Below are 14,029 nucleotides of genomic sequence, written 5' to 3' on the forward strand. Positions count from 1 at the left end.
CGATGCCTCCCTGAGTACTGAGACCGGCGGCCTCACCGGCTTCCAGCGGACCATGTTTCGACAGGAGCAGTGCGGTGACTTTCTGGTCTCTGCCCTCCATCGGCTGGTTCTCCGGCCGTGCTTCCCTCTCCCGAGGCAAGCCAACTTCTCACGACCGTCCCCAACCTTAGCGGCCACGCTCTTTCTCTTTCAGGAGTTTCGGAAAGGAGGGAAACGTGGTCTTCCACATGTACTTTGAACTCTGGATAAAGCTTTGCCAGAAGCTAGAGGAACAAATAAATTACCCTGATCTGTAGCGTTTACAACGGAAAGGTTACCTGTGAGGGTCCGGGTCTCCCCCTGTCCTCTCCTGGGGTAGCCCCGGGTTCTGTCGCCTCCACTGTTGGAAGCTCGGGTTTGGAGGAAGTATTGTTCGAGCAGTATTTCTTTCCTCGTTTCGTATTTTACTTTAGATAATGTAGTGGTTGTGAAGCTTTAGCGAAGAGCCCCAAAGCGATTTTTCTCTCTTTTCCTTACTTTCACTTTTTTTTCCCCCACCAAGTCCATGAAAAATGATGTAATAAGGTTCTCCCATGTATGTGAATATTTCTATCTTAAAAAATTTTTTTTCAAATGCTTAATCTGAAAGCCGACAGAGCCAGACATCGTGGTGAAGGGCTTTAGATTTTTCAGTGAGGAGTTTTCAATGTTTCTCCTGAAATCCCAGAAAACTTATAATTAATTTTGCAGTTTATCTGTGTCAAGGGACTGTGTGTGCCCTGCATTGCTTCTTTCAAGGCATCTGAGAGCAGCTTCTAGTTACAGATTCTGAGCCGGGACTGATTAGGTCTTCCCTTCGAACGTACCTAAATTCTGCATTTTCTCAGACCGCCCCTGTCCCAGCGGCCAAGAGGGACTGCCTTCCGTGGGAGCAGCGGGCGTGGCTCCTGCCTCCCCCCACCCACAGGGAAGAAGCGTTTCTGCCCGGTGGGACCCTCCCAGGGAGGCCTCTCCTTGGCTGGTCTTCCTCTCCTAGGGATGGAGTCCGGCGCGAGGGCTTCCCAGATGTTCTTTGGCTTGTGCCGTCTGCCGTTCCTTTGGAAAACTTGTCCAGAAGGACTCTGCAAAGTCTGCCCACAGAAGCTTCCACCTTCCGGAGGGGTCGTTCTGAGCAGCGGTTCTGAGTGTCTGTCACTGCGCTCAGCAGACAGCCGGGCGCAGGTGAGGTTCACTAAGCCCTCGGCGTCCTGGCCCTCCCAACTCTCTTGCCTCTTCCCTGGCAAATCCGTTCTGTTCCGGTGACACTCTTGCAGCTCAGCATCGGTTTCGTTCGTATATATCCACCTGCCGTTTCCCTCCTCGTGTGTCTCCCCAACACTTCACACCTGCCCGTTTCACATTCTGTCTCTTTCCATTAAAAAACAAACAAAACCAAACAGATTTGTGGGGTCTAAAAACAAAGCAAACAGAACAGGCCCAGGCTCAGAGACAGAGACCAAAGGATGGTCACCCGAGAGAGGGGTGGAGGGAGGGCTGAAAAGGGGGAGGGGCTTATAGTCACAAATTTGTGATAAGTGTATGCAGTGACAGAGGATTACCAGAATTAGTGGACCGGTCGCTATTTAAGGCATACAAATGTCAAATCACTATATTCTATGCCTGAAACCAATATAACTAATGTAAGATTGAATATCAACTATACTTAAATACGAAAAATAAACTATGAAGAAAAGATTCCCCATCGCAAACGCTGGAACGTCACAGGCCAACCCTGGACAGAGGAGGCATCATTAGGTTTCATATACCTGCTGACCACCTGCAGCTTCTGGAACTCTCCTGACATGGGCAGGAAGGGGTCTACCTGCTATTGAAGTCTCTCTAGGTGTGGGATTCAGGGAACAGGGAAAATAGTTTGCAGGGCCAGAGCCTTAGATATCGTGGCGCTTGGCCAAAGAAATAGGGCTATTTTAAGTTGTGTGGTAGTGACGGATATCTACGTAAGTATCAGGGAAATTACTGACCTACAATGTTAATGGTGTATATTATTGAATAGGGTACAAAAATTCAAGTGATGTGTTTTATTTGATTAGAATGGTCATCGCTTCCTTCCTGTTCAGCCTTCCTTGTTTCCTATGTAGCAGTGGTTGTGTGTAGCTTAAAAAATGTAAATAAAATATTTGCTGGAATTTATCTTTTATTAAGTGGAACTAATTTTTTTCTAAAAACTATGTAGCATAAAAAATCAAATTGGTTAATTTGGGGGAGGTGAGTTTTATACATTTGAAACTTACATTTAAACTTTGTGGGGTTTTTTAAAGATTTTATGTATTTATTTTTAGAGAGGGGAAGGAAGAGAGAAAGAGAGGAAGAGAAACATCCATGTGTGGTTGCCTCTTGAACACCCTCTACTGGGGACCTGGCCCACAACCCAGGCATGTGCCCTGACTGGGAATCAAACCTGCGACCCTTTGGTTCCTAGGTCAGCACTCGATCCACTGAGCTATACCAGCCAGGGCTTCTGTTGTTTTAGGTTTTGTATTTTGGCACATCATTTGCCTCTGTAACGGTCTGGTTAGTCTGGTTTGGAGCTGGGTACGCACCAGACACGCTGAGACACTGAAATTCCACTCAGGGGTACTGAGGCATCCAGGCAAGTAGGAGCCTGTTGCTCTGCTCATGTCCAGAATGCCACGAGGCAAGAGTAATCACTTGCAGTTGCTGCAGATCATTACAAGTTGATTTTATTGAGAAAGAGAGCAACGTTCTACTTATACAACAAAAAATTGATCAAACCTGCAGCTTCCCCCCTCCCTGCCCAGTCCAAGGGGAAACCAAGTCTCAGCAGAGCTTTATTTTAATGAGCACGTTTGAAAGGTGCTGGATTTATGGGAGACGTGAGGAAACACGGATTGCAATTACTGTCCCTGTTTGTCGTCCGGGACTTGATTGGTGCCACATTGAGAAGAGTGTTAGGATGCAAGTCGGAGGGGAAAGCATTCAACCAGCCCGTTAGCCCGTAAGGATAACCACTTATTAGAATAACCTGACTCAGTGGTAATAAGACCCCCTGAAAATCATTTGATTTGTAGTTGGACGTCATTTCTTTTCCAAAGTTGAGTTACAGGTGATTTGACCAGAGAGGGACCTATGGAAAAATTTCTTAAACTATGTTTATTGTTTTTTCATGTGCTACTCGACGTGTCTTTGGGTCTCGCCCCTGCACTCCAGCCACAGAGTTCTCGGAAAAGTCGGGCCGGAGTGTCCTTCTGGAAATACCCTATGTACCTGCACACGTATGTGTGTGTGTGTGTGTATTCTTCACACAAATTACAGCCTATGAGTTTGTTTCTCTTAAAAATACATCCGGTAGTCCTATATTGGCTACGTAGTTTTTTATTGTCTGGACATCTCCTAGTTGATTCAACCAGAAACTTATGATGAACGTTTAGGTTATTTCTGATATTTTGTTCTGATAAACAGTGCTATACAATACACATATCTATCCTTGTTTCAGAAGTCATTTTGCAACCTCTGCAAGTAGAGATCTTAGTGTACATTCATAAAAGTGAAATTGTGGAATTCCTCTAAGTTCAAAGGGCTTGTGCATTTGTCATTTTGGTAGGTATTGTCAAATTGTCCACTACAGAGATTCTGAGCGTGCCAGTTCGCTAACACCGTATTTTATCGTGTTTGATGTTTTCTGTTCTGATAGGTGAAAAATATCTATTGTGGCTTTAATGTGAATGTATGTGAATAAGTTTGGACATCTGTTTTATGTTTACAAACTCATTTTATCTCCTTTTATGTGTTTTACCTTCATAACTTTGCCCATTATTCTATTTGATGGTTGCTGTTTAATCTGTTGATGTGGAGAGAGCTGCTGATGCTTCTTTATGCTTTCATGTGAGCAGTATAATCAGCCTGCCGAGTTACCCACCCCATTCGCCCAGAGATCAGTCCTGGTGGCGTTTTTATAGAGTTTGTGTCAAATTTGTAGATGAATTTAGGAAGAACTGACATTTCCATGACATTCAGTCTTATTTTCCAAGAAAATAATGGCATTATCTTTGTTTAAATATTCTTTTGTGTCCTTCAATACTATTTTAAAGTTTTACTTCATGTAGACAATGCACACGAAAGAACCTTACTAGATATTTTTGCATGCACACTCTTGTAGCTGGCATTTTCTTAATCCACCTCTTTCTTTGGGATATATTTTTCCTGGTTGATTTGCAGATAAATAATCACATCATTTGCAAAAGAATGTTTCTCTCATTAAAACATCTTTTTACCTCTTTTTGTGTCTGAGTAGGACCCCTCTGACATACCAGTCCAGGGGTCCATTCCTTCCGGAGTCACTATGGGTCACGGTGGTGACAGAGGATGTCCTTTTCTAATCCCTAACTTTGGGAACATTCCTCATCTTTCCCTACGAGAATATGATGCTGGCCTTGGGGTGGAGTAGACCTGTATTCTATCACTTTAAGGAACTAGCTACCTCTATCTCTTTTACTGAGATTTTCTTTATGAAAAGATATATTTTGTTGAGTTACTTGAGTGTATCTCTGGTGACTCATGATTTTTTTCATTTATGAATATGATTGATTTTAGGTATAAATTGTTTGCACACTGAACCATCCTTGTATTCTTGGAATACGTCCTACATGGTCGTGCCCTGTTATTCTTTTACTGCGTCGCTGGATCTGAATTCTGTTGGCTTCCGTTGCATTGAGGAGTTCCGCCTTGGTTTTTTCAGATGTGAGACCGGTTGCGTGTGTGCGTTTGTTTGTGTCTCTGTGTGTGCACGTGTGTCGTATGTGTTTCCTTTTTGGATTTTGATACATGCTATTCTGTCTGCACAAAAAGAATTTGGAAACTTTTTGTATGCTCTTAAGCAGCTGAAACGTTATTGAAATTACTCACTCTTTAATTGTACAGCAGTATTCTCCTCTGTATTATAATTTTCTTGGTCTGTGTTTTCCTGGGAGATAGATACTTCTTTGACAACTTCCTCTATAACTTCTGTGCCTTGTTTAGCTATTCTCTCTCTTCTGGGGTGGACTGGTTCTTAATATAGTCCTAGAAACTAGCCATTTAATCTACTAGATTTTTCTAATTTATTTGCATGGAATTTAACAAAACATTTTTTCCCTTGATACCTGAGGTTATTTCCTCAACACGTTAACATTTTGTGAACTAAAAATAAATGTTAAAAATATTCTAAAGACTGTTTTTTAAAAAATATGTTATAAGAAGTCTATATTTCTGTGAAAATGTCAAGGATTCCTAAGGTAAGCATTGTGGGCCCAGAACTGGAGACGAAACACGTTCTGTCTGATCACCCTCTCCTGTCCGACAGGCCCCGAGGAGGACAGCGAGGATGACCCGCAGCTCGAAGGCAGAGACCCTGACGTCTGGCACGTGGGCTTCAAGATCTCCTGGGACATAGAGACCCCTGGCTTGGCCATACCCCTCCACCAAGGAGACTGCTACTTTATGCTGGGTAATTCGGAGGGTCCCAACCCTATTCTGCTGCTCTGTTGTCTAAGTGTTACGTTACTGGGTGCATATTCTGAATATGTCTTTTGAAATACACTTTTCAGGTATCTTATAGTGATAAGGAAACTTAGGCATGTACCTAGTTTGTTTGTTCATTTGTTTGTTTGAGATACAGCTGAATTTTAAAAGTTACTTGTCATTCTCCGTGTTTCTGGAGTTCTGCAAATGTTCCAAACGATTTTCAGGAGTCCTCATCAGAGCCACGGAATCATATAAATCAACTTATCCTTGTGAGGTTTTGAAAATGTTTCCCTGTCTCCGTCAGTTCCTGGTGGGAATGTGTTTTTCCCCCCCAGCATCGTGTTTAGTTTCATCTCGGGAGCCGCCCACCCGACAGTGAGCGGGGCTTTTCTCCGTACTCGTCATGCAGTTCTTCCCGAAGCCCTGTTTCCTCAGAGGTTGAGCTAACCGAAGCTGTGCCATGTGGGGAGCTTCCTTCTTCCTTCTCTGCTCTAAGCGCAGTGTTTCCTTTGTGGGCGTTCGGCCTGTTTTCCAGTGTACGCTGTTTTGTTTTCACTCCTCAATCTCTCAGGGTTCATTCTGTCCTTGGCTGTAGCTGCTGACCCTTCCAGGGCGATCTCACTCTCACCCGCTTGGGGGCGCTACTCCTGAGCTGGTTGTAGAGCCAGGAAGCACCAAGGCTCCAACCCAGTGTTTGTGATAAAATTATTTCCCAACCAAGTAGTTGTAGCGTATGTTCTGCGTGCTACATAAGGTTCTAGAGGAGGTACCGGAGATGGATGACCCTTGGTCCTCACCTTCTGGGAATTCGGATTTTGCAGTAGCTCTCTGGGCCATTACCTCGTTACGTGTTTCCCAACTCTCAGTCATTCGCCCCAGCTTGAGGTTCTTGCCGTATCCACTCACCACCTTCCTACCACTTACCTAAGTTTCTCTCCAAATGAACTTACTTTCTTTTACTGAAGTGAATTGATTTTAGTTGAAGTTTTTATTGTAATTGAATAGTTTAAACGGACAACCAGTATCCCTTGGCATAACTAGAAAGTTTTATACATTGGTAAAATAAAACCGTGTTAAGGGTCTACTACATGCTTCCCCCTCAAGACCCAGAGCTTGGGTCCTGTTCCATCTTTGTTAAAAGGGAGGCTGGTAGCTGCCAGGAGTTAACCGTGCAGTGACCCCTCTCCCAGACTTTCTCCTTGACGTCAGCAGGACGAGGGGGAGATCGTTTTGTAAGAAATGAGCTTCTCACAGTGGGATTCCCTGGTACCTGCTGTTGTGTCCCTTTGCCTCTTAAATTCTCCTCCCGGGCTGATGCCCGCGTCTGTCGGACACGGATCTCAGCGAGCCCTAAATCGCTGGCCTTCCATTTGCACCTCGCTTTACAGTTTACAGATCAGTTTCACGTAAGCGTCCCATTCAGTCCCCAGACAGCCTGGCGAGGGGGCTGCCGCAGAGACGTCCCTTCCCCTAGGTAATTTGTCTGCGGTCACTCCGCCACTCTGAGGTGGATCGGGGACCAGGCTGGGTTTCAGGTTTCACGTACAGATGGTCCCTGACTTATCATCACGCGACTGCAGATTTTGTTTTGCCTTTATGATCCTATGGAAGCAATAAACATTCCTCAGTAGACATCGCACTTGGAATGTTGCATGATGGTCTTCTCCCAGGCAAGTGATACGCAGCGCTGTCCTCTTTCACGGTGCCGGGCAACAGGCTGATTTTGGCCAACAGGTGGCCGCCTTAAGTGTTCTGAGCACGTCTAAGGGAGGCCAGGCTGGGCCATGATGCTCAGTAGGTGAGGTGTATTAAATGCATTTTTAATGCACAACAGTTTGAATGTACATGGGTTTTTCCAGAGGTAACGCATCGTAAGCTAAGAAGCATCCACACAGTGCTTTTTCCGCTCTAAAATAGACCATTTAGACTTGAACCCAATGAACTTCCATGTGGGGATGCTCTTAGGGTTACGTCTGTATCTCCCTGTGCCTGCCCTCTACTTGCCTCGGGAATGAAGTTTTTTTATGAAGTCTCTGCCCCATTGCTGAGTGCCATGTGCAGGTAAACAGATTATTATTTCATTTTTCAGTGTACCGCCCTGATAGGGATATTCACTCAATGCCTTGAGTATAAATAGGTGTTAATTTCAGCCAATAAACCACTTTCCTTTGGGTGCTTGTTTAGGAGTTTCTATTAGCAGCCTGCATCTTTAGAAGAAATGAGTCAGAATGATACCGTTTTTAATAGCTTTGTTAATTTTCTGTTCATAAAAGTAGTAAATACACATTGTAAAAGTTCAGCTATCTTTCACCTATTTATTAATATCTCATGTGTTCTGTTCTGATTGAGAAAGCACTCTATTCTCGTCCTAGAGAAAAGAAACTCTGAAGAATACAACATGAAAGAAGATGGTAAAAATCAGGTTCTTGACTGTTTCAGGATACTCTTTTTAAGTCTTTTTTCTGTACGTGCTCATGTCTGGAATGATGGTAGTGTTATGAGTAACAACCACCTTTATTGTGGACTAACGGCAATTCACGTGTCCTTTTACTCCTCTCAGTAACCCTAGGAAATAGGCCTTAGCTAGACGGCCACAGGAAAAAGCAAGGTTAGGTCGATGTAGTCACTTCGCCCTGGTTCCACAGCCAGTACGCACGGGCTGGGGCTTGTCACTTCCTCCCACTTGGGCTCTGCCCCCGCGTGTCGGGCCACCCCTCCTCCCGACTCGGGTGCTGACCCCTGCTCAGGGGTCACCCGGCACCCTCCTCTCCCTCCCCCAGCGCAGTGCTGTGCCTGAAAGGCTCTGGGACCAAATGGTCCCAGAAGGGAAGAAAAGATGATGACAACGGTCCGTTTGCTTCTTTCTTTTTCTTTTCTTTTTCAGGTTACAGTTTTTCTTGCCTTAGAAATTGGTGAATAGTGAAAATATTGAGTCATTACGTTGTCCTTCGGAGTTACGTGTTATAGTGCCCATACATTTTAAATATGCATTGGGCCCCTTTAGCTACTGTAGGCGAGAAACAGGGGAAGGGAGTATTATTTGATGGGAACTGTTAGCCAAGCTATAATATCTTTTCCTGAGTCCCTAAATCTTGCTTTAGATGCAGGCAGGAGAGCTAGTACCCGCTGAGCAGGCCCAGCCCAGCACAGCATATTCTAGGTCTGCATCAAGAATATATTTCCTCATGAAGATGTCATATTGGATTTCTAAAAGGAATTTTCCTCCACTTCCTCTTAAAAACAAACGAACAAACAAACACGCAAACAAACAAAAGCAACCGTGGCCAAACGCCCCCTCTGCATCTTTTGCAAATCCACATACTACCAGGAGCCCTGAGGAGGCACCTCGGCCCCTGCGCTGATATCCGGAATCTGAACTGCACAGCGCTTATGAAAAGGAAACAGTTTAGCTCCATTTATAATAATATATTGGTCTGCAGAGGAAGTGCGGCGGGCTGGGCCCTGCTGTCTCAGGTCGGTGCGCCGAGGGGGGTGGGGGGGTGTCCGACGGGGAGCGCGTCGGGTGCCTGCAATAAATCCAGCGCCTGCGTGCGTAAGTGAAGGCCCTGCCGGCGGTGCCCGAGGACACGCTTAACTGGAGTTGTCACGGTCTCGCTTTGAAATTGGAATCTTTGCCCTGATCTCAGAGTTAGACATGACCAGATTTGCACACAGATTTACAATTTTCACTAATTTTCCAACCTGGACTTCAAAACACACTTAGAGGGGGAAAAAAATTAGATTCTGGTCTTTTTCAGAGTGGGATGATTTACTTGGCCGCAGATGTTTTCCATAGACCGCATGCGACCGGGGACGTGGGGACTTACAAGTGACGTGGGGACAAACTGTAGGTTTGTGTTTTGTGGAACAAATTATGCAGTTCGAGGGACACTGACCCCATTATGTTTACTAACCAGGAGCCTGGGGTGGAGGTGGGGTGTGTCAGGACAAAGGTGGGTGCTAGGTAAAGAATTGGGGCGAACCTCCTTCCCCCCTCCTTAATTTATTGTCGCTACTTTTTACACATCACTCCTCACAGGTCCGATCTCTCTCGTCTCTCCCTGCGTTTCCTTAGATCCGACTGAGTCCCATTTTCAAATGTCTGTTCCTGTAACGATCAGCTACTTCAAAGCTTCTGCTGCCCAGTAAAAATCCACTGCAAAAGAGAGAGAGAGAGAGAGAGAGAGAGAGAGAAGCAGTATCAGTTGAAATTCATAGTCTTTCTTTTTTTGGTTTGAAAAAGAGAGAGAGAGAGAGAAACAGTATCAGTTGAAAATTCATAGTCTTTCTTTTTTTTGGTTTTGTGTTCCCTCACCAACAGTTTGGGGTCAGAGATTGAAAGAGCCGTGAGGTTTTCCATCAGGTGACCGGGTTCAGACTCACCGAACCCCGTCTGCGGGGTAGGCGCCGTTAGCCCCTCTCAGAGTTCCTACCCCCCTGCCCCCCAAACCAGTGCTGATGATCCTCACTCCCAGGTTACTGTGAGGCCCAGTAAAATGCACGGGACGGTGCTTTTCACGCTACGATTTGAATGTGGGGCCTTGGGAAGCCTGGGGCCTGGGCTGTGTGTGGTTCTTGGAGAACCAGAGAGGCAGGTGGGTGGCCCAAGGGGGCCGAATGTTCTTCCCACCTTTCTCCCCACCTTGAGTTTTGCCAGCATTGCACCTCACTTTTTTGTGTGCACGTTTTCCTGGCACCCCAGGGAGCCCCAGGAAGATGAAGTGTTACCAGTGGATGCTGGCGGGAGAGCAGCCCACATCTGGCAACTGTGGAGTCGGAGCTCCGTGGGGACCCCGGTCTTCCCTGGGTGGAGGCCCAGGTGACGCCTGGATCCTGGGCGGGGGGGTTCTGATAACCGGGGTTCCGGTCCTTGGGGCAGGCTGGGGGCTGTGCGATAGCCTGGAAGGGTGCCCCGCGGGGCATGGGGAGCGTCCCGGGTGGGGTCTGCCACCCTGTGAGCAGGGAGAACCGAGGCCTCCGGGAGCTGGGCGTGTCTGTCTCAGCTGAGCCCCCTCTGGAACTGCCTTCAGGGGCTGTGGCATCTTAGTGAAATCCTCCGGGTGTCCCTCGGTCCCGCCCCGGCTTACACATTTTATTAGAAGGAAAAGGCTTTTGTTATTTTTTCCCCTCTGACCCCATTCCTGTCCTCCCCCACCAACCTCTGACTGACCAACTGAAGTAGAAAGTGCCTGTAATTTACAGCTTAATCATAAATTCGAAATAATTATACTTTATTACCTCTCCTGGGTCTTGAAAGGCAGGCGCCGTGTTCTGCTCCCTGCCGGAGCCAGGGAATAACCCAGAAGCAGCCATAAATTATGTAACTCAGGCCGCCGTGGGTAAGCCGGAGGACTCTCCGTCTAGGTGGAAAGTGCCCGGACAGCCAAATGAGCACCTGTCACGTTTGTTTCCACTCTGAAAAGCGGAGACACGAGGGGGCTGTGCCTGCTGCTGGTCTGGGATGACCTCCTGCCACCCTCCCCGCCTCTGCAGCGGCTGCAGCCTTCGCTCCCTGCCCCTCGTTTTCTGCAGGGTCGGGGCTGCGGCCCCCGCTCCCAAAAGCTCCCTTTAAACTATGCCCCCAAGTGCCAACATCCTCCAAAGCCTGCCTTTGCGCATGATGCTGCCTGGTCTTTCTGTGCTCAGTGGAATTTGGGAGAGGCCAGGCTTGTGGAAGAGGCTCTGAGGATAGGAACCCGAGCTCCTTCTTGTGTATTTGGAAGGATTCGCCCACCTCCTACGCTTCCTTATCACCGCCAGTCTTTTTGCTGCCCCCGCGCCTTTTCGGTCTTGGACGTTTTGAGTGCCTGCTGAGGGCCAGCCCCGTGCCGGACGCTTGGATGTGTTTTATTTTTCTAAGCAGGCCCGTCAGGTCCCCACCGTCTCCCTGGGGAGGAGAACGGACGGGACAGACGGTGCACTTGGACGTGGTTTCTCTCTCGGGGCCGTGAAAATGCTCTGAAGTTGCTTTGTGGGGATGGCCGCACAGTCCTGTGAACACGCTAAAAAAAATTCAGTGAATCACGTCCTTTCAGTGAGGGGATTGTTCGGTGGGTGAATTACATCTCAATAAAGCTCTCTTTTGCAAAGAGGAAATTGAGGCTTAGAGGGGTGACGCGACTGGTTCAGAGTAACATACCCGGTACAGCTGGGGTTTGAGTCCGGGCTTTTCCGAGGCCAGAGCTCCTCCTCTTCCTTCCCCAGGACTGTGCCAGCTCTGCCCATGATGCAGTCACGGAGTCTTTTTCCTTTAAAAATGTAGGGGAAATGGAACAATTGGTGTCAGATGAGTAAACGTTTTTCGCCTTGTGAAGGATTCTAACGAGATTGAACTACAGAGAAGAAAGTGCGGATGTACTTGGTGACCCTCCTCTCCTGTTTGGTCCTTTTCTAACTAGTAAGGTGCATGTAGTTATGTTCACATATTTACATCTAGGTTGCTGCTTTAAAAAGACGAAAGGGACTTTATTATACATATTACCATAGCACTTGCTTTAGGTCTTTCCCCTCCGTACCGCATCCGCAGCATCGCTGGTGTGACCAGGATAATGTATGCGCTGGGGAAGCAAACGGGTGAGGGTGATCTGAAGCAGGCAGTGACGAACTCTCTGTGCCTGCACCCAAGTTCCATTCGTAGAAGTAATTGCTCTTCTCTGTATTTGCGTTTTATTCTTTAGACTGCCACCTCCTTAACTCTGAAACATGCCCTTAATGCTTCCCTTTCTTCACCCGCCAGCGCTGAGCACTGTCCGTTTCTCCAGGAAGGGGAATGTGAAACGGGCTCCCCTGCACCACCGTCTCCTGTTCTTGCTAGCTCTTGTTCGTTCTCATTTAGTCTTTTTTCCCCTTCATTGATTACCGTTATAACCAATATACAGATACTCTCTCTCTCTCGACTTTCAGTATGCATGATGGGGAATTAAAGTTCTTTCTCAGCCATATCATTACTTCCACAGTTTTTGAAGTGGATAATGCTTACAGGCTAATCTGTCGTTTTGATAAGACTGTCTCGCTTTCTCTGTGCACTGATTCTGAAATTCGAAAGCCAGCACATAACAGTGCTTGTGTGTGCGTTACTTATTGCAGAACCGAATACAGTGACTGGGTCCACTCGCAGAAGACGTCACCCGCTGTAATCACTACTCGGGTCAGTCGCAGGGGAGTGTGACCAGTGTCGGGTCCAGACTCTGCCCTTCATCAAAGGCTCAGAATAACCATGCTACACTTGAACTTGCTTTGTATTCGAACCGTGACTTTCTTTCTTTTTTTTTAAATTTTATTTTAATCATTGTTCAAATACAGTTTTCTCCTTTTTATTCCCAGTCCAGCCCCCCCTCCCACTCCTCCTCACTTCCCTCCCATTATCACCCTCCTCCTAGTTTTTGACCATGTGTCCTTTAAGTTTGTTCCCGTGAACCCTTCCCACTGTCCCCTGAGATTCCCTCTACTCTCCTCTGTGGTCACTGTCAGCCTGTCCTCTATTTCAGTGACTTTGGTTATATTTTGCTTGCATCTTTGTTTTGTTGTTTAGGTTCCTGTTAAAGGTGAGATCGTACAGTATTTGTCTCTCACCGCCTGGCTTGTTTCGCTTAGCATAATGTTTTCCAGTTCCACCCACGCTGTTGCAAAGGGTAGGAGCTCCTTCTTTTTTTCTGCTGCATAGAATTCCATTGTGTAAATGTACCGTAGTTTTTTGATCCATTCATTTACTGATGGGCATCTAGGTTGCTTCCAGCATCTAGCTATTGTAAACCGTGACTTTCTTGTGCAGCTCCCTCTTCCCCTGGAATTCATAAATACTTTTCTTTATTCTTATTGATAGAAAGATCATGCCAGAGTGATGGCTCTGTGTCACTGGATGTTTTACCATACTGCTTGATTAATGTTCGGAGAAGTGCTGGGTGCTGCAGACCTAAGGGGCACAGCCGTCACACTGCGATTTCTTCTCATGGCACTCCTTTGCTAATTCCTCTTTTATGTGGGTCTACTTCTTAGAATTAGACCTATTGCTTAGAATTTTCTAAAAATGCCTTCTACCCACTATATTTTGTGTTTCTAAAAATCTGTAACCTCTACAGCACCTAACACAGTACTTTGAACATGGTAGGTGCTTTAATGAATAATTATTGAGTGAATGAGTGAACAGTTGAACCAAAAATTAGCTTTAAAAAAATTTCATGGCACTATGACTTGGCCATATAGACTGAAGAAAGTATTTATCCTGTCTTTGGAAGCTCCGTGCTGGAAAAGGTTCTGAAGTCCATCCCCCAAACAGGTGGCCATTCACCTCCTGCCTGGGGGGGTCTCCAGAGACGCCCTTGGACTCTTCAGTGGCGTCTGTCTCCTCCGTCACCGGTGCTTTCCCTTCTTTATATCCAGTCCAAATACGCGTGTGGCGTCCCAGAATCTTTCAGACCGACACAGCGTGTGGATCCGTGTGTACATCCTCTTCCAATTCTTTTATGAGAAAACCACCCACGGTAACAGAAACGTGTTGATTCCTTTGACGCCGAGGACGACGTGTTGCCGT

General features: G+C 46.5%; 1 protein-coding gene across 1 annotated transcript in view; it reads left to right on the plus strand.

Annotated features, from left to right (window-relative positions):
- Positions 1 to 14,029, plus strand: part of FTO (FTO alpha-ketoglutarate dependent dioxygenase) — a 307,443-nt gene that overhangs the window by 103,882 nt on the left and 189,532 nt on the right. The window contains exon 4 of the mRNA XM_028502124.2: positions 5,339 to 5,482. Within this exon, the coding sequence (XP_028357925.1) occupies positions 5,339 to 5,482 (144 nt within the window). The remainder of the gene's footprint in view (positions 1 to 5,338; positions 5,483 to 14,029) is intronic.

Source organism: Phyllostomus discolor, chromosome 12, assembly GCF_004126475.2.
Source record: "Phyllostomus discolor isolate MPI-MPIP mPhyDis1 chromosome 12, mPhyDis1.pri.v3, whole genome shotgun sequence".
In the NCBI taxonomy this organism is placed as follows: Eukaryota; Metazoa; Chordata; class Mammalia; order Chiroptera; family Phyllostomidae; genus Phyllostomus; species Phyllostomus discolor.